Source organism: Coregonus clupeaformis, chromosome 34, assembly GCF_020615455.1.
Source record: "Coregonus clupeaformis isolate EN_2021a chromosome 34, ASM2061545v1, whole genome shotgun sequence".
In the NCBI taxonomy this organism is placed as follows: Eukaryota; Metazoa; Chordata; class Actinopteri; order Salmoniformes; family Salmonidae; genus Coregonus; species Coregonus clupeaformis.
In genome coordinates this window covers 14,393,653-14,413,852 of record NC_059225.1, presented here as the reverse complement: position 1 = coordinate 14,413,852, position 20,200 = coordinate 14,393,653, and the positions used below count along the sequence as shown (strand labels likewise).

General features: G+C 44.7%; 1 protein-coding gene across 1 annotated transcript; it reads right to left on the bottom strand.

The window, feature by feature from the left end:
* Positions 1-4,474: 4,474 nt before the first annotated feature.
* On the bottom strand, positions 4,475-5,921 carry LOC121549513 (ribosome biogenesis regulatory protein homolog). Its single transcript, XM_041861306.2, has one exon. The coding sequence runs from the start codon at positions 5,893-5,895 to the stop codon at positions 4,840-4,842; it is 1,056 nt and encodes a 351-aa protein (XP_041717240.2). The 5' UTR covers positions 5,896-5,921; the 3' UTR covers positions 4,475-4,839.
* Positions 5,922-20,200: the final 14,279 nt, after the last annotated feature.

Here is a 20,200-nt window from a genome sequence, read left to right as displayed (position 1 = left end):
GGCTTCTACACCCTCACTATTCCTTAGGTGACTAATCCACTGCAGCACTTACTGGAGCTGAGAACACACACACACACACACACACTGAAACATAAGCGCGAGCAGCTACACATAGGCAAACACAAACACAGTTAGGTAGAAACAAACACACACATACAGTATATCATTCAAGCAAATTGTGACTGGCAAATCTATTCGGACATTTTCTGTATATATCATTTAGCAGACGCTTTTATCCAAAGTAACTTACAGTCATGTGTTTATAACATTATGGTGTTTGACTGCATCTTTTGTCTCTAGCAAATCATCAAGTCAAAACAAGTGCATCAAAACATAATCTATTATCATACTCTCCAATTGAACTCATTAACCCCAATGTGCCCTAGTAGTGGAATACCAGGCCACTGAACACCTCATTACAGACATTGCTTGACCACTTCAACTTGTCATCCTGTAATGACTTGTCTATTGTCCTCCTTCCATCTGGCTACAGGCATAAGTTGTCATGGGACTGATTCCTTCCCACTGGGCACACACTGGTTGAATCAACATAGTTTCCACGTCATCTCAATGAAATTACATTGAACCAACTTGGAATAGACGTTGAATTTGGATTGGTTCCCCACCCCAACATGCATCAGAATTCATAATTTCATGTCAGGGCGGTTGATTGGTTTTGACCACTGATGGTGTGTGTGGTGTGTCCCTTCCAGCAGTGGCTAGGATAGGAATTAGAGGACTGGGATTTTGACTGTGTCTGGAGATGGACCAGTCAGTCAACAGATTGTGGTTAGTTAGGGCCTGGCCCCCTCCCTACCCAGTGCATGGGGGCTTTGCTGCTGGCTTGTGACAGCAGTCAAACACCATCTATCAAAAACGTGGGAGATTATTTAGTCAGAAACAAAACACACCACATCTCTGACAGTTCAATAATGTGGTGTAGATATACAAACCTACCTATCTCATTGTGCCCAATCTGCCTATTGTAAGAATTACAGTATGTTATTGTATTGCCAAGTGCAATCCATCAGTTTTTTTGGAAGGCGAACGGCTGAGGATAAGCCAGGCTTTTTAAAGTTTTTAGGGGGTAGATCAGCTTTAATATTGCAGATAGATTGTAACTTCCATCAATGTAATTGTCTGCATCACTTCCAATCCCCCTCAATGTAATTGTCTGCATCACTTCCAATCCCCCATATGTTTTTTTTCTCGCAAATATATACATACATACACATATATATACATACAGTTGCTTGCGAAAGTATTCACCCCCCTTGGCACAAAATTGATTTTTGGGGGGTTTGTATCATTTGATTTACACAACATGCCTACCACTTTGAAGATGCAAAATAATTTTTTTTGTGAAACAAACAAGAAATAAGACTAAAAAACAGAAAACTTGAGGGTGCATAACTATTCACCCCCCCCCTTCCCCCCCAAAGTCAATACTTTGTAGAGCCACCTTTTGCAGCAATTACAGCTGCAAGTCTCTTGGGGTATGTCTCTATAAGCTTGGCACCTCTAGCCACTGGGATTTTTGCTCATTCTTCAAGGCAAAACTGCTCCAGCTCCTTCAAGTTGGATGGGTTCCGCTGGTGTACAGCAATCTTCAAGTCATACCACAGATTCTCAACTGGATTGAGGTCTGGGCTTTGACTAGGCCATTCCAAGACATTTAAATGTTTCCCCTTAAACCACTCGAGTGTTGTTGCTTTAGCAGTATGCTTAGGGTCATAGTCCTGCTGGAAGGTGAACCTCCGTCCCAGTCTCAAATCTCTGGAAGACTGAATCAGGTTTCCCTCAAGAATTTCCCTGTATTTAGCGCCATCCATCATTCCAACAATTCTGACCAGTTTCCCAGTCCCTGCCGATGACAAACATCCCCGCAGCATGATGCTGCCACCACCATGCTTCACTGTGGGGATGGTGTTCTCGGGGTGATGAGAGGTGTTGGGTTTGCGCCAGACATAGCGTTTTCCTTGATGGCCAAAAAGCTCAATTTTAGTCTCATCTGACCAGAGTACCTTCTTCTATATGTTTGGGGAGTCTCCCACATGCCTTTTGGCGAACACCAAACGTGTTTGCTTATTTTTTTCTTTAAGCAATGGCTTTTTTCTGGCCACTCTTCTGTAAAGCCCAGCTCTGTGGAGTGTACGGCTTAAAGTGTTCCTATGGACAGATACTCCAATCTCCGCTGTGGAGCTTTGCAGCTCCTTCAGGGTTATCTTTGGTCTCTTTGTTGCCTCTCTGATTAATGACCTCCTTGCCTGGGCCGTGCATTTTGGTGGGCGGCCCTCTCTTGGCAGGTTTGTTGTGGTGCCATATTCTTTCAATTTTTTAATAATGGATTTAATGGTGCTCCGTGGGATGTTCAAAGTTTCTGATATTTTTTTATAACCCAACCCTGAACTGTACTTCTCCACAACTTTGTCCCTGACCTGTTTGGAGAGCTGCTTGGTATTCATGGTGCCGCTTGCTTGGTGGTGCCCCTTGCTTAGTGGTGTTGCAGACTCTGGGGCCTTTCAGAACAGGTGTATATATACTGAGATCATGTGACAGATCATGTGACACTTAGATTGCACACAGGTGGACTTTATTTAACTAATTATGTGACTTCTGAAGGTAATTGGTTGCACCAGATCTTATTTAGGGGCTTCATAGCAAAAGGGGTGAATACATATGCAAGCACCACTTTTGCGTTATTTATTTTTTAGAATTTTTTGAAATTAGTTATTTTTTTCATTTCACTTCACCAATTTGGACTATTTTGTGTATGTCCATTACATGAACTCCAAATAAAAATCCATTTAAATTACAGGTTGTAATTCAACAAAATAAGAAAAACGCCAAGGGGGATGAATACTTTTGCAAGGCACTGTAAATACATATATATATATATACATAGACATACACATACATATAAACACATATACATACACATATCCTTTAAAAAAATATATTTCCCTTTATTACTTTCCAACCCCACCACCCCTTCCCTAATTGGAGTAAACTAGTGAACAACAATGCTTAGGGCTCTACTTCCAGCTTATACATACTATATACATTTTATGGACACAGTCAATTTTACAATAATTATATTTTGTTTGTTTTTACTCCTGAACTTCCTCTACCCTCAACCTCTCCAATCATTTTCATGATGTCCATCCGGTTTGCTTCTATATGCCATATCTTTTTGCTGGTGTGGTGTGTGTGAAAGCGGATTGTTGTTTAGAAACAGAGCAGAACTTAAGAAACACACCTGGTAAATGGATCTGACAGACGATTAACCTCATTGTCCTCCTTAGCCTTGCATGTTAAAGTACCTATAGATCGCACTCACTAACCTCTAACTTCAATCTTCTATTCAATCTCCCCTCAGTTTTCCCTTGTTCAGCACGCAACACGTTTCATATTTTCTTCCCCTAGGCCTAGACCAGGGTTCTTCAATTCCGTTCCTGGAGGGCCGAAACACTTCTGTTTTTTATTTCTACCTGGTAGTTAATTGCACTCACCTGGTGTCACAGGTCTGAATTAGCCCCTGATTAGAAGGAGAGGATGAAAAACGGAGGTGTTTCTGCCCTCCAGGACCGGAATTGAAGAACCCTGGCCTAGACTATAGTCCTAGAGATTGATGATTGGGTATAGGCCTATCAGACTCTTGGTATAAGTAGTGCAGTAGAGGGAATAGTGTGCAATTCAGCTTGCTACCCTATTTCTGCATGGATATTTATTTGAAATCATTTTGACCAGAGGTACCTAATGCATTATGAAAACGTGTGCTATGTGTTGCTTGTCCTATGTTGCTGTCTGCGTGCTACGTGTTGCTTGTCCTATGTTGCTGTCTGCGTGCTACGTGTTGCTTGTCCTATGTTGCTGTCTGCGTGCTACGTGTTGCTTGTCCTATGTTGCTGTCTGGGTGCTACGTGTTGCTTGTCCTATGTTGCTGTCTGCGTGCTACGTGTTGCTTGTCCTATGTTGCTGTCTGCGTGCTACGTGTTGCTTGTCCTATGTTGCTGTCTGCGTGCTACGTGTTGCTTGTCCTATGTTGCTCTGCATGTGCTCACTGCTCATCGTTTGTCTGTATTGTTACTGTAATTGTTTTTAATAACCTACCCAGGGACTGTGGTTGAAAATTCTGAAACGTTGATTAATGTGCAGTCCCTGTCAAAATAAACTCAAAATGTGGCATTACAGACCGTAGCTGTTCACATGGAAGTTGTGCACTTCCTTGTATAGACCCTTGTTATTTTATCATGCTACTTTGTTACTATTCTTTATATCTATTTGCTAATTTTCTTACTTTTAACTGCATTGTTGGTAAAGAGCTCGTAAGTAAGCATTTCACGGTAAAGTCTACACTTGTTGTATTCGGCGCATGTAACAAATAACATTTGATTTGCTATTGTGCTCAATGAAACTAGAATGTCCTGTTGCCCTATATTCTTATGATAAATCTGAAAAACAATACACCATCTTTATGAAGTTGATTTTAATTGAGTTGAAATATATCAAACATAACTCTGTACCCAAAAGTTACACATTATATTGAGAAATATACAACAAATTGAGGACAGATGAGGCAAATCAAGACCATATACCATTTTCACACAACGTCATGGGTGATCTATTTACAATTTGCATGATGGGACAGAAGCCCCCTCCCCCCTATTGCACCTGACCTGCATTAAGGGGAGACAGGTCAGGGACACATCACTCCCAGCAACATGACAACATGCAGGTGGTAAACATAATGAAGCAGTCAATTCATACTGTGCAGTCCAATACATCTAAGACAAGGCACTTATGATGCATGACATACAAAGTTCCAAACGTTCCCCTTTAGCGCTTCCCTGGTTTCCCAGCTCCTTTTTTACCTCCAGGTGGTCCTTGACCTTTACCCCCTGCTCTTCCTTTGCCCTTCCCACCCCCACCCTTTCCTTTCCCATAGAAGTTACCACCCTTGCGTCCCTTCTTTCCCCCCTTCCTAAATTTCGCTGCAGACTCCTCTCGGTCATCCTCTCGCATTTGTTTGTTTACAGCTTTGTTGACGTCCAGACGAGGTTTTTTACTGTCCAGCACTTTGAGCAGATCCAGCTGCCTCTGCTTTTCATTGGAAAAGTTACCGATGACAGGATGGAATTTCCTCTTCTTCCCGGTGTTTCTGGGAGCTTTCTCCTTCGGTAGGCGGTCTTGGAATTTACCTGCGGAAGCGGTGGATGCCTTGGCGACATTGACAGCCCTAACTAGGTCAGGTTTGGATTGCTGTGCGGTCGGTGTGAGTCCAACACCTGGTACTTTGATCTTCTGTGCCCTGGCTATGTTCCTCAGGCGATGCAGCTCGTTTTTTGCCACCTTCTCCTTCTTGGCTTTGTTCCGTTTGGCAAATTGGTCCTCGTTGGGGTCGGCTGTTTCGGGCACCTCAATCAGCCACTCTTTCGTGCCATCATTAGCACGCTTGTAGCCCCAACGCCGCTTCCACTCTTTGGCAACATCGTCCCATACCAGGTTCGTTTTCTTCTTCTTTTGGATCCCCTTCAGTTTGGCGAATTCCTCCCATTTGGTTGGAGGCCTGGGCTTCGGTGGGGGCTTCTCTCTCGGCAGTGCAGTGGTCGGCTCGGGTAGTTTGACTACGATTACCTCCTCAACTCGCTCTGTGGGATGCTTCCATATCTCGTTGATCAGGAGTTGCGTGTTGTCACGAGCTAGCGAGCGCAGGAAATCTTCTTTCTTCTGTTCACGGAAATGTCGAATGTCAACACGGTTCTTGTCGTATGCGACCAGATTTCCGATGTCAAACTCGAGGTCCAGTTCTTTCTGAACGGTGATACTTTTGAGTTTTTCAGCCTCATCTTGTTCAGCTTTAGCAAGCACGTCTTCTATACTGCACGCAGCCATTTTGGATTTCTGAAAGCATGTCCGACATGCGTGTGTTTCACGTCACGTGAAAGGTCACTAATTTATTTCCGGGTTAAAATGTTCCCATTCGAAAAAAGAATTCCTTGTGTCCACGCGGTGGTGCCATTGTCTTAAATTTTAACATTTCAATTTTAGTAATTTAGCAGACGCTCTTATCCAGAGCGATTTACAGTCAGTCAGTGCAAACATTTTTCATACAGACCCACCGTGGGAATCGAACCCACAACCCTGGCGTTGCAAGCGCCATGCTCTACCAACTGAGCTACAGGCAACTAAAAAAGTATGATTTTTTTTAATCCTTCATTTGAACAAAGTGAATACTTGGATTATATTACTTGATTCTATCACTATCTGAATGTCATATTATTGAATGTTTAGCATTACTTACTAATAAAATATAGTCAAATATATACTTAAAATAATCCATAGACGCCACACTGTCTGTAGTCCTACTGACTGCTCAATGCTCTTCTCCTTCAAGACTCAATGGACTGAAGATGAGAGGGTGAAAAGAGCATACTCAATGTCCTGCTGACTTGGTCATGAATGTGTGGGTGGATGAGTGTTAAGCCCCCAGGTGAGTCAGTGTGTGTACAGCGTGTGTACTCTGTGTGTGTGTGTATGTGTGCCACTGCTGAATAGACCCCAACAGGGACCTGTACCTGTCACGGTTGATCCATTCCAGGATGCAGTGTATAGATCAGACTCGTACACATCAATAATCAATACGCGATCTTCTCTCATTGATCTGACCTCTCAACACCTGTTCGATTTAATTTAATTATTCCATTCATCATCTAAGCAGAGGAACATTTCAACAGAGAACAGGTAACCATGTAGTTAGATAAAAATATATATTGCCTCACAATCGTTATAGGGGACTCCATAGACAATATGGGACTCTCACTGCTCACCATGCCTGTACTCTAGCTAGAGAGAGAGAGATAGAGATTATTTGTTAAGGGACTGTACGTTATTTATAATGAGGGATACCTAGAGCAAATTGGACCTCTCTGAAATAAAAATGGATGACCCTCCCTTCAGTAAAATGTTTTTTACCAGACCCTCCCTGAACTCTTGAAAAAAATAAATTGACCCTCCCCTATACCCAAAATAATAATTAAAACATGAAGCAGAGAACATGCCTACCATTTACCCTCACTCCTAGGGCAGAACAGAGCCTTAGATATGCAGTTTTAGAAACTTCATTGTTTTGTAAGCATTACATGGCAAAGTAGCCAGAAGGTTGTGGATAAGCAGACAAGGGTAGGGGTGAAAATCTATACATTATAATGAAAGCACTGCATGAATCTATCATCTTATTTGCGGTCCAATAAAAAATATCCGTTTATAAACGCATTTCATGCAATTCTACATGATTTTACATGACTGTAGACAAGCATAATCTTTTTTAATATCACAACAGGGCATGAGAATGAATGAGTGCATGCTGCAACACTGGAGACGTTTTGATTTCTATACAGGCTATTGTTAAAAAATAGGATAGTCTAAGTTTGGAACAGTGCTAAAGTTGTCTATCAACTGTCAAAATTGAGCGCAATAGAACCAGTTACAACTGAAGTATCTGATCATCAATGAATTCAAGAAAAAGCCATTTGTTGTTTAACACAGCAGCCGCATATCATCAGGTAGGCCTATATGCACTTGTAACTTTTATTCATTTGGGAAACTCATTTTCTAACTTATTATATTTTATTCCATGAAATTGTTGTTACAAAATAGATTTGTGTTGACTGTGATTAGGACATATATAAGAGCATCTGCTAGGCTAAATTAACAAACTAGGCATGCATAGCTCACCGCATGATCCTCAAATCAAAGATTTCTTAAATGGCAGGCTATAGCCTTGAAATAATAATAATATAGCCTAAATAATTCATTTTTGTTCCTTCTTAGGCTACCTGGCTTGCTCCTGACTGATTTAGAGTTAGTATGATGTTTAATAGCCTGTTGAAATGTCGAACGTCAATTGATTGTGACAGAATCACACATTACTTCCCAAGCAAAGTAAAATAAAAATCTCCTCTGCTATAGGAAGGTTGTAGTGCAGCCTCTGAATGTCATAGAGACAAACCAAACATATCCGATGTGCATCGGAGCCACGTCTTTTCCTGTTATTTTACAGCTTGTTTCTAGCATTGCGGACTAAAACGCAGTTTATAGAACGCTCTATATAAACAGGTCCATTACATTTTTTCCTAAAAACTAACAAGGGGTAGGCCTATGCTTTTAGCCCTTTTCTTTAACAAAAGCCACAATACCCTCACATACCACCTCATTTCGAGCCCTGTTTTTTTCTCTTAAACCACCAAGCTCTTCACTGACACAGATATTTAAGGAGTGCATGGTGACTGAAGGAATTGGCTGACAAAATCTATGGATAGGAGACTATAATTTCATCTGTCAAACAGGTAGGCCTACCTCTTATTTCTTGAATAGGAAGAAATTGGCTCCAACACAAAGCCCTCTTGTTGTTAGTATCCTGAAGTCAAATAAAAATGAAGACTGTTTAAATGAATTAAGCCTTCTCAAATTAGCCTACTTTCAGCACCCATGCGCTGTCCATCTCCACGGCTGCCACTTCATAGTAATGTAAGTTATGTCAATTCCTCGAACATGGCTTATTGTGAGGTCAATAACTCTGATAAATAGCTTCATTATGGGCAACGAAACATATCGTTTTCAATTATAGCAGTAGCAAGTTTACCTCCAGCCCTCCTAATCTTCAGCTATCCCTCTCAAACTGAACAGGACACCAGTAGGCCTAGTCCGTGCGCACAGATATTACATTTTTTGGACAAATAAAACATTATTTTCGGAAGAAGCCTTTGACTCGCCACCTGAAGTGCCACCGCACACAGCACAGTCATTGGTTAGGCAGCACAAAAGGGTTTACATCAGCAAGAGCAGGGCAGGCCTGGGCTCATGATTGGGAACTCCTATCCATTGCAGTTTGTAATGCAGTGTAGCCTAGTTTTATATACACCATCCCCGCAGTGCAAAAACATGGGAAGGAAGTACATTTTCTTAGAAATACAACTTTGCCCTGTCCTTCTCCAAGCATGCTCTTCGTATAGCCTAGGTCTATAGCCTATAGTATAGACTATGGATCATTTTGTTGAGACCACACTAGGTGCACTTGATATTGCGCCCAGCAGAGAATCAGGGATGAGGGGCAGCATCAGGCACACAGATATAATATGTGACTAATTCTCAAACACTGAGTAATATGACATTTAATCGATTACAAATTACATGACCCTCCCCTGGACTAAATAAAAAAAATACTAAACCCTCCCCCTGACTGAAATTGAAAAAGCATGACCCTCCCCCATTTTCCTCCGGGTAACAATTGTGTACATTTCGACCGCTCCTTAAGTCTACTACTACAGCACATTTATACTGAGATTCAGCCACAATATTGGATTCCAAAGCATTTCTTTACAGGAGGAGCATAGTGAAGGAGAGTTTTGTTCACCCCTCCCACCCCTCTCTGCCCCCAAGTATTGAACACACCCCATCCGTCATGCACGTGCAGGTGGAAACCTAATACATACTGACTGATCGATCGATATTTAGAAACAATAGGAACAATAGCAGGCTTTCAGAGACAGATGGTTTTTCTTTACATCGGCAGGACAGAACGGTGGCGTCGGGGAAGCTCAGGGGAGGTGGTGTGCGTCTCTTTGTTAACAACAGCTGGTGTGCGATCTCTAATATTAAGGAAGTCTGCTCGCCTGAGTTAGAATACCTCATGATAAAGTGTAGACCATACTATATTTTTTGTAGCTGTCTATTTACCACATTAAATCGATGCTGGCACTAAGACTGGACTCAATGAGCTGTATAGGGCCATAAGCAAACAAGAAAATGCTCACCCAGAGGCAGCGCTCCTAGTGGCTGGTGACTTTAATGCAGGAAAACTGAAATCAATTTGACCTAATTTCTACCAGCATGTCACCTGTGCAAATTGAGGCAAAAAAACTCTAGATCACCTTTACTCCACACACAGAGACGCATACAACGCTCTCCCTCGCCCTCCATTTGGTAAATCTGACCATAACTCTATCCTCCTGATTCCTGTTAACAAGCAAAAACTCAAACAGTAAATACCAGTGATGCGCTCAATATGGAAGTGGTCAGATGAAGCGGATTCTAAGCTACAGGTCTGTTTCGCTAGCACAGACTGGAATATGTTCCAGGGATTCATCTGATGGCACTGAGGAGTTTACCACATCAGTCACCGGCTTCATTAATGAGTGCATTGACGACGTCGTCCCCACAGTGACCGTACGTACCTATCCCAACCAGAAACCATTGAGCAACATCTGCACTAAGCTAAAGGCTAGAGCTGCCACTTTCAAGGAGCGGGATATTAATATGGACGCTTATAATAAAATCCCGCTACGGCCTCCAACGAACTATCAAACAGGCAAAGCGTCAATACAGGACCAAGATCGAATCCTACTACACCAGCTCTGACACTCGTCAGATGTGGCTGGGCTTGCAAACTATCATGGATTAAATCAAAGGGAAACCTAGCCGCGAGCTGTCCATTGTTGCAAACCTACCAGACGAGCTAAATACCATTTATGCTCTCTTTGAGGCTAGCAACATTGAACCATGCATGAGAGCACCAGCTGTTCCGGACGATGTGAATAAGACCTTTAAACACGTCAACATTCACAAGGTCACGGGGCCAGACGGATTACCAGAATGTGTACTCAGAGAATGCGCGGACCAACTGGCAAGTGTCTTCACTGACATTTCAACCGCTACCTGACCGAGTCTGTAATACCTAATTTTTCAAGCAGACCACCATAGTCCCTGTGCCCAAGAATACTAAGGTAACCTGTCTAAATGACTATTGACCCGTGGGACTCACATCTGTATCAAATCAAATCAAATCAAATCAAATCAAATTTTATTGGTCACATGCGCCGAATACAACAAGTGCAGACATTACAGTGAAATGCTTACTTACAGCCCTTAACCAACAGTGCGTTTATTTTAAACAAAAAAGAAGAATAAAACAACAAAAAAAAGTGTTGAGAAAAACAAAGAGCAGAAGTAAAATAAAGTGACAGTAGGGAGGCTATATATACAGGGGGGTACGGTGCAGAGTCAATGTGCGGGGGGCACCGAATTGAGGTAGTTGAGGTAATATGTACATGTGGGTAGAGTTAAAGTGACTATGCATAAATACTTAACAGAGTAGCAGCAGCGTAAAAGGATGGGGTGGGGGGCAGTGCAAATAGTCCGGGTAGCCATGATTAGCTGTTCAGGAGTCTTATGGCTTGTGGGTAGAAGCTGTTGAGAAGCCTTTTGGACCCTAGACTTGGCACTCCGGGCTCGCTCGTGGTAGCAGAGAGAACAGTCTATGACTAGGGTGGCTGGAGTCTTTGATAATTTTGAGGGCCTTCCTCTTACACCGCCTGGTATAGAGGTCTTGGATGGCAGGGAGCTTTGCCCCAGTGATGTACTGGGCCGACGCACTACCCTCTGGCCTAGTGGCTCGGAGGCCAAGCAGTTGCCATACCAGGCGGTGATGCAACCAGTCAGGATGCTCTCGATGGTGCAGCTGTAGAATTTTTTTGAGGATCTGAGGACCCATGCCAAATCTTTTTAGTCTCCTGAGGGGGAATAGGCTTTGTCGTGCCCTCTTCACGACTGTCTTGGTGTGCTTGGACCATGATAGTTCGTTGGTGATGTGGACACCAAGGAACTTGAAGCTCTCAACCTGTTCCACTACAGCCCCGTCGATGAGAATGGGGGCGTGCTCAGTCCTCTTTTTTTTTCCTGCAGTCCACAATCATCTCCTTTGTCTTGGTCACGTTGAGGGAGAGGTTGTTGTCCTGGCACCACACGGCCAGATCTCTGACCTCCTCCCTATAGGCTGTCTCATCGTTGTCGGTGATCAGGCCTACACACTGTGTGTCGTCGGCAAACTTAATGATGGTGTTGGAGTCGTGCCTGGCCATGCAGTCATGGGTGAACAGAGAGTACAGGAGGGGACTGAGCACGCACCCTGAGGGGCCCCCGTGTTGAGGATCAGTGTGGCAGATGTGTTGTTGCCTACCCTTACCACCTGGGGGCGGCCCGTCAGGAAGTCCAGGATCCAGTTGCAGAGGGAGGTGTTTAGTCCCAGGATCCTTAGCTTAGTGATGAGCTTAGAGGGCACTATGGTGTTGAATGCTGAGCTGTAGTCAATGAATAGCATTCTCACGTAGGTGTTCCTCTTGTCCAGGTGGGAAAGGGCAGTGTGGAGTGCGATAGAGATTGCATCATCTGTGGATCTGTTGGGGCGGTATGCAAATTGGAGTGGGTCTAGGGTTTCTGGGATTATGCTGTTGATGTGAGCCATGACCAGTCTTTCAAAGCACTTCATGGCTACAGACGTCGGTGCTTACGGGCGGTAGTCATTTAGGCAGGTTATCTTAGAGTTCTTGGGCACGGGGACTATGGTGGTCTGCTTGAAACATGTTGGTATTACAGACTCGGTCAGGGACATGTTGAAAATGTCAGTGAAGACACTTGCCAGTTGGTCAGCACATGCTCGGAGTACACGCCCTGGTAATCCGTCTGGCCCAGCGGCCTTGTGAATGTTGACTTGCTTAAAAGTCTTACTCACATCGGCTACGGAGAGCGTGATCACATAGTCGTCCGAACAGCTGGTGCTCTCATGCATGCTTCAGTGTTGCTTGCCTCGAAGCAGCATAGAAGTGGTTTAGCTCGTCTGGTAGGCTTGTGTCACTGGGCAGCTCGCGGGCTGTGCTTCCTTTGTAGTCTGTAATAGTTTTCAAGCCCTGCCACATCCGAGAGCGTAGGCCAGTGTAGTATGATTCAATCTTAGACCTGTATTGACTCTTTGCCTGTTTGATGGTTCGTCGGAGAGTGGATTTCTTATAAGCTTCCGGGTTAGAGTCCCATTCCTTGAAAGCGGCAGCTCTACCCTTTAGCTCAGTGCGGATGTTGCCTGTAATCCATGGCTTTTGGTTGGGGTATGTACGTACGGTCACTGTGGGGACGACATCATCGATGCACTTATTGATGAAGCCAGTGACTGATGGGTATACTCCTCAATGCTGTCTGAAGAATCCCGAACTCAGTCTGTGCTAGCAAAACAGTCCTGTAGCTTGAGCATCCGTCATCTGACCACTTTTTATTAACCGAATCACTGGTGCTTCCTGCTTCAGTTTTTGCTTATAAGCAGGAATCAGGAGTATAGAGTTATGGTCAGATTTGCCAAATGGAGGGAGAGCTTTGTATGCGTCTCTGTGTGTGGAGTAAAGGTGGTCTAGAGTTTTTTTCCGGCACAGGTTGCATATTTGACATGCTGGTAGAAATTAGGTAGAACGGATTTAAGTTTCCCTGCATTAAAGTCCCGGCCACTAGGAGCGCTGCATCTGGATGAGCGTTTTCCTGTTGATTAATGGCCTTGTACAACTCATTCAGTGCAATCTTAATGCCAGCATTGGTTTGTGGTGGTAAATAGACAGCTATGAAAAATATAGCTGAAAACTCTCTTGGTAAATAGTGTGGTCTACAGCTTATCATAAGATACTCTACCTCAGGCGAGCAAAACCTCGAGACTTCCTTAGTATTTGATTTTGTACACCAGCTGTTGTTTACAAATATACAGAGACCGCCACCCTTTGTCTTACCGGAGCCAGCCGTTCTGTCCTGCCGATGTAGCGTGTAGCCTGCTAGCTGAATGGTATCATTGTTGTCGTTCAGCCACGACTCCGTGAAACATAAGATATTACAGTTTTTAATGTCCCGTTGGTAGGATAACAATCTTAAATCGTCAATTTTATTCTCAAAAGATTGAACGTTGGCTATTAGTATTGATGGGAGAGGCAGTTTACTCGCTCGCCGTCGGATCCTTACAAGGCACCCCCGACTCACGTCCACGATATCTCCGTCTCTTCCTCAGGCGAATGACGGGATCTGGGCCTTGCCGGGTGTCTGTAGAATATCCTTCGCGTCCGACTCGTTGAAGAAAAAGTCTTCGTCCAATGCGAGGTGAGTAATCGCTGTCCTGATATCCAGAAGCTCTTTTTGGTTATAAGAGACGATGGCATAAACATTATGTACAAAATAAATTACAAATAACGCGGAAAAACACACATAATAGTACAATTGGTTAGAGGGCTGTAAAACGGCAGCCATCTTCTCCGGCGCTGTTGTCAAAGCATTTCTGTAGCCATGAAATGCTTTGAAAGTCTGGTCATGGCTCACATTAACACAATCATCCCAGACACCCTGGACCCACTCCAATTCGCATACCACCATAACAGATCCAAAGATGATGCAATATCTATTGCATTCCACACTGCCCTTTCCCACCTGGACAAAAGGAACACATATGTGAGAATGCTGTTCATTGACTACAGCTCAGCGTTCAACACCATAGTGCCTTCCAAGCTCATCATTAAGCCAAGGACCCTGGGATTAAACACCTCCCTCTGCAACTGGATCCTGGACTTCCTGACTGGCCACTCCCAGGTAGTGAGGGTTGGCCACAACACATCCGCCACGCTGACCCTCAACACGGGGGCCCCTCAGGGGTGCTTGCTTAGTCCACTCCTGTACTCTCTGTTCACCCACGACTGCATGGCAGCACACGACTCCAACACCATCATTAAGTTTGCCGACGACACGACTGTGGTAGGCCTGATCACCGATGACGATGAGACAGCCTACAGGGAGGAGGTCAGAGACCTGGCAGTGACCTCTCCCTCAACATCAGCAAGACAAAAGAGCTGATCATGGACTACAGGAAATGGTGGGCCGAGCACGCCCCCCATCCACATCGACGGGGCAGTAGTGGAGCATGTCGAGAGCTTTAAGTCCCTTTGTGTCCACATCACTAAGGAATGATCATGGTCCACACATACAGTACCAACACAGTTGTGAAGAGGGCACGACAACGCTTCTTACCACTCAGGAGGCCGAAAAGATTCGGCATGGGCCCTCAGATCCTCAAAAAGTTCTACAGCTGCATCTTGACTGGATGCATCACCTCTTGATATGGCAACTGCTTGGCATCCGACCGCAAAGCGCTACAGAAGGTAATGCGTACGGCCCAGTACATCACTGGGGCCGAGCTCACTGCCATCCAGGACCTCTATACCAGGCGTGTCAGAGGAATGCCCTACACATTTTCAAAGACTCCAGCCACCCAAGTCATAAACTGTTCTCTCTGCTACCGCACGGCAAGCAGTACTGATGCACCAAGTCTGAAACCAACAGGACACTGAACAGCTTCTTCCCCCAAACCATAAGACTGCTAAATAGTTAGTTAAATAGTTAACGAAAAGCTACCCGGAGTATCTGCATTGACCTCTTTTGACTCATCACATATGCTGCTGTTACTGTTTATTATCTATTCTGTCGCCTAGTCACTTTATCCCTACCTATATGTACATACAGTATCTACCTCAAATACACTGCACATCGACTCGGTACTGGTACCCGTGTATATAGCCAAGTTGTTACCTGGTACCCCATGTATATAGCCAAGTTATTACCTGGTACCCCGTGTATATAGCCAAGTTATTACCTGGTACCCTGTGTATATAGCCAAGTTGTTACCTGGTACCCCGTGTATATAGCCAAGTTGTTACCTGGTACCCCATGTATATAGCCAAGTTATTACCTGGTACCCCGTGTATATAGCCAAGTTATTACCTGGTACCCCGTGTATATAGCAAAGTTATCGTTACTCATTGTGTATTTATTCCTCGTGTTGTTATCAATCAATCAATCAAATGTATTTACAAAGCCCTTTTACATCATACAGAAACCCAGCCTAAAACCCCAAACAGCAAGCAATGCAGATGTAGAAGCATGGTGGCTAGGAAAAACTCCCTAGAAAGGCGGAAACCTAGGAAGAAACCTAGAGAGGAACCAGGCTCTGAGGGGTGGCTGTGCCGGGTGGAGGTTATAACAGTACATGGCCATTAAGGCCAGATTTTTCTCCAAGATGTTCAAACGTTCATAGACGACCAGCATGGTCAAATAATAATCACAGTGGTTGTAAAGGTTGCAACAGGTCAGTACATCAGGAGTAAATGTCACTTGGCTTTTCATAGCCTGGCATTTAGAGGTTGAAATAGCAGGTGCGGTAGAGAGAGAGAGTTGAATACAGCAGGTCTGGGACAAGGTAGCACGTCCAGTGAACAGGTCAGGGTTCCACAGCCGCAGGCAGAAGAGTGGAAACTGGAGCAGCAGCACGACCAGGTGGACTGGGGACAGCAAGGAGTCATCAGGCCAGGTAGTCCTGAGGCATGGTCCTAGGTCTCAGGTCCTCCGGGAGGGGAGGGAGAGAGGGAGAGGGAGAGAATTAGAGGGAGCATACTTAAATTCACACAGGACACCGGATAAGACAGGAGAATAACACCAGATATAACAGACTGACCCTAGCCCCCCGGCACGTAGACTATTGCAGCATAGATACTGGAGGCTGAGACAGGGGGGGTCGGGAGACACTGTGTCCCAGTCCGACGATACCGCCGGACAGGGCCAACCAGGCAGGATACAACCCCACCCACTCTGCCAAAGCACAGCCCCCACACCACCAGAGGGATATCAACAGACCACCAACCTACTACCCTGAGACAAGGCTGAGTATAGCCCACGAAGATCTCCTTCACCGCACGAGCCCGTTATTATTATTATTCTATTTCTCAATTTTGTTCTCTCTGCATTGTTGGGAAGGGCCCGTAAGTAAGCATCTCACTGTTAGTCTACACCTGTTGTTTACAAAGTATGTGACAAATACAATTTGATTTGAGACAGGATTTTCTAGGTTGACCCACATGTCCTTGAATGACCATACATATTTGCCTGTAGCTTGGCCTTCTCTTCTCCCACTGCTCACCATGCCTGTAGCTTGACCTTCTCTTCTCCCACTGCTCACCATGCCTGTAGCTTGGCCTTCTCTTCTCCCACTGCTCACCATGCCTGTAGGTTGGCCTTCTCTTCTCCCACTGCTCACCATGCCTGTAGCTTGGCCTTCTCTTCTCCCACTGCTCACCATGCCTGTAGCTTGACCTTCTCTTCTCCCACTGCTCACCATGCCTGTAGCTTGGCCTTCTCTTCTCCCACTGCTCACCATGCCTGTAGCTGTAGCTGGCCTGAGTGACAGAGTGGGTCCATCTGTGGCTTCCACCTGATTACGTCCACTCTTACAGCACAGTTAATTATCTCAGCCACCAGAGAGCACCAGTGGAACCTTTGAAGACTCGCCCCCATCATCAGGAAAGGAGCTGGGCTGAGATGCCAAAGCTGACCTGAAGTTGAGGGGAAGAGAGAGAAAGCAGGGATAGTGTTCTGTGAAATCTCTTTTTGTAAGCCTAATCAGCATGGAGTAGAACAGGATTTTTTTATTTACCAGGAATCTCTTTGTTTCTATCAACAAGGGTGAGGAATTGTAGGCCTTTCTGCAGCTGGGGACTATTTGTCAACAGAAGAATGACATGATGAGAACCCTTCGCTGCTCATTAAGGTAACATTTATTTATATATTTTTATTTCACCTTTATTTAACCAGGTTGGTCAGTTGAGAACAAGTACTCATTTACAACAGCGACCTGGCCAAGATAAAGCAAAGCAGTGCGATGAAAACAACAACAACACAGAGTTACATATGGGATAAACAAAAACGTACAGTCAATAACACAATAGAAATATAGAAAATATATATACAGTGTGTGCAAATGTAGTAAGTTATGGAGGTAAGGCAATAAATAGGCCATAGTGCAAAAAAATTACAATTTAGTATTAACACTGGAGTGATAGATGTGCAGAAGGTGATGTGCAAATAGAGATACTGGGGTGCAAATGAGCAAAATAAATAACAATATGGGGATGAGGTAGTTGGGTGGGCTAATTACAGATGGGCTGTGTACAGGTGCAGTGATCGGTAAGCTGCTCTGACAACTGATGCTTAAAGTTAGTGAGGGAGATAAGAGTCTTCAGCTTCAGAGATTTTTGCAATTCGTTCCAGTCATTGGCAGCAGAGAACTGGAAGGAATGGCAGCCAAAGGAGGTGTTGGCTTTGGGGATGATCAGTGAGATATACCTGCTGGAACGCATACTACGGGTGGGTGTTGGTATGATGACCAATGAGCTAAGATAAGGCAGGGATTTGCCTAGCAGTGATTTATAGATGACCTGGAGCCAGTGGGTTTGGCGACGAATATGTAGTGAGGGCCAGCCAACGAGAGCGTACAGGTCACAATGGTGGGTAGTATATGGGGCTTTGGTGACAAAACAGATGGCACTGTGATAGACTACATCCAATTTGCTGAGTAGAGTGTTGGAGGCTATTTTGTAAATGACATCGCTGAAGTCAAGGATCGGTAGGATAGTCAGTTTTACAAGGGCATTTTTGGCAGTATGAGTGAAGGAGGCTTTGTTGCGAAATAGGAAGCTGATTCTAGATTTAACTTTTGATTGGAGATGCTTAATGTGAGTCTGGAAGGAGAGTTTACGGTCTAACCAGACACCTAGGTATTTGTAGTTGTCCACATATTCTAAGTCAGACCCACCGAGAGTAATGATTCTAGTCGGGCGGGCGGGTGCAAGCAGTGTTCGATTGAAGAGAATGCATTTAGTTTTACTAGCGTTTATGTCACGGTTCAGACAGACGACCAGAGGACCACAATTAAGCGTCACACCAGAAAGTTTATTAAACTTAAGGGGAAAAGGGAAGTAGGGGAGTGAATGAAGGCTCCAGGGGGTAACAGGGATCCCGTCCAATGCGCTGGGTCTGTGCCCCCCCAGTGGCAGCGATCGTCCTATGAAGCCGGTGGTGGGTGGTCCGAAGTCCTGGGGGGAGACACAGACACAACAGGGCGGAATGAAACCAGGCAGCAGTACAGTTCAAGGGAAATCCAAAATACGTAGTAGCAAGGCAGAAGGCTGGTCAGAGTTACCGGGATTGAAGAGTAGTCAGAGTCGTAATGGCAGAAGCAGGTCTGGATCTCCTGAGGCAGAAGAGTATCCAAAAACAGGCAGGTCGGGGTCACAAAACCAGGGGTGAGCCAGAAGCGCGAGCAAACAGGTTCCGGGTGTGAGCTTTGCAGACGATCTGACACCGGAGAGCTGAAAGACAGGGCCTAAATACTGGGAGAGGTTAGTGGTGATGCGGCGCAGCTGGCAGAGTAATTAGAGCCGAGCAGAGCAGGGACAGGTGGAGCTAGTTAGGCTGAGTAGAGAGAGGGAGGTGAGCAGAGTGGAAGATAGTGGAAACAAATTAAGGTGGTAACCCGGTGGAGTGAGAGGGCTCATGACAGTTTAAGAGCAATTGGAGGCTACGGAAGGAGTGTTGTATGGCATTGAAGCTCGTTTGGAGGTTTGTTATTACTGGTCTTCAAAATCTTCTGGAAGTCTATGGCTCGTCTCGACAGGGTAATCAGTCTGAGTAGTAAATAAAAAAGCTCATTCAGAGTGGGGAAGAGTTTTGCATGGCATCATCAATCTAAGCCTCTTTGGATCCAAACCCACTCCACATGCCTATTGTGACTGATGGCCAAACTAACCATTGTATTTAATGATATCTACTCCTCTGTAGCTCAGCTGGTAGAGCACGGCGCTTGTAACGCCAAGGTAGTGGGTTCGATCCCCGGGACCACCCATACACAAAAATGTATGCACGCATGACTGTAAGTCGCTTTGGATAAAAGCGTCTGCTAAATGGCATATTATATTATATACTGTATGGCTACGTTTACACAGGCAGCCCAATTTTCCACTAATTGGTCTTTTGACCAATCACAGCAGATCTTTTTTCAGAGCAGGGGCCTGTTGCACAAAAGTAGAATTAAGACATCCGGGATAAATGACTCAGCTGAGCTCAATGAAGCCAAAACATGTGCGTCCAGGCTTAATTGGTTGCACAAAGACCAAGCCAGGATGAGCAGACACGGATTCATTAAGCCAGGTGAAACCAATCCTGGATAGGTGCGCGCTCACGGCTCACTCAAATAGACCCCATACAGATCACAGATTAACTGATTTACCATGGCAACTAGAGCCGCGTACTTTTCCCGTCGGAAGCACAAATCCTCATGGAGGCATACGAGGAGGTAAAGATATAATTAAGAAGAAAGGCAACACCTACAGTGATAAAGCAAAGAGAAAAAAGCGTGGCAAAGTATTGCAGACCGCCTGAATGCGTAAGTAGTGCACAATTACACACTCACCGCTCCGCTGAAACATCACAATTACAATTCAAATATTTAATTCACATCTCC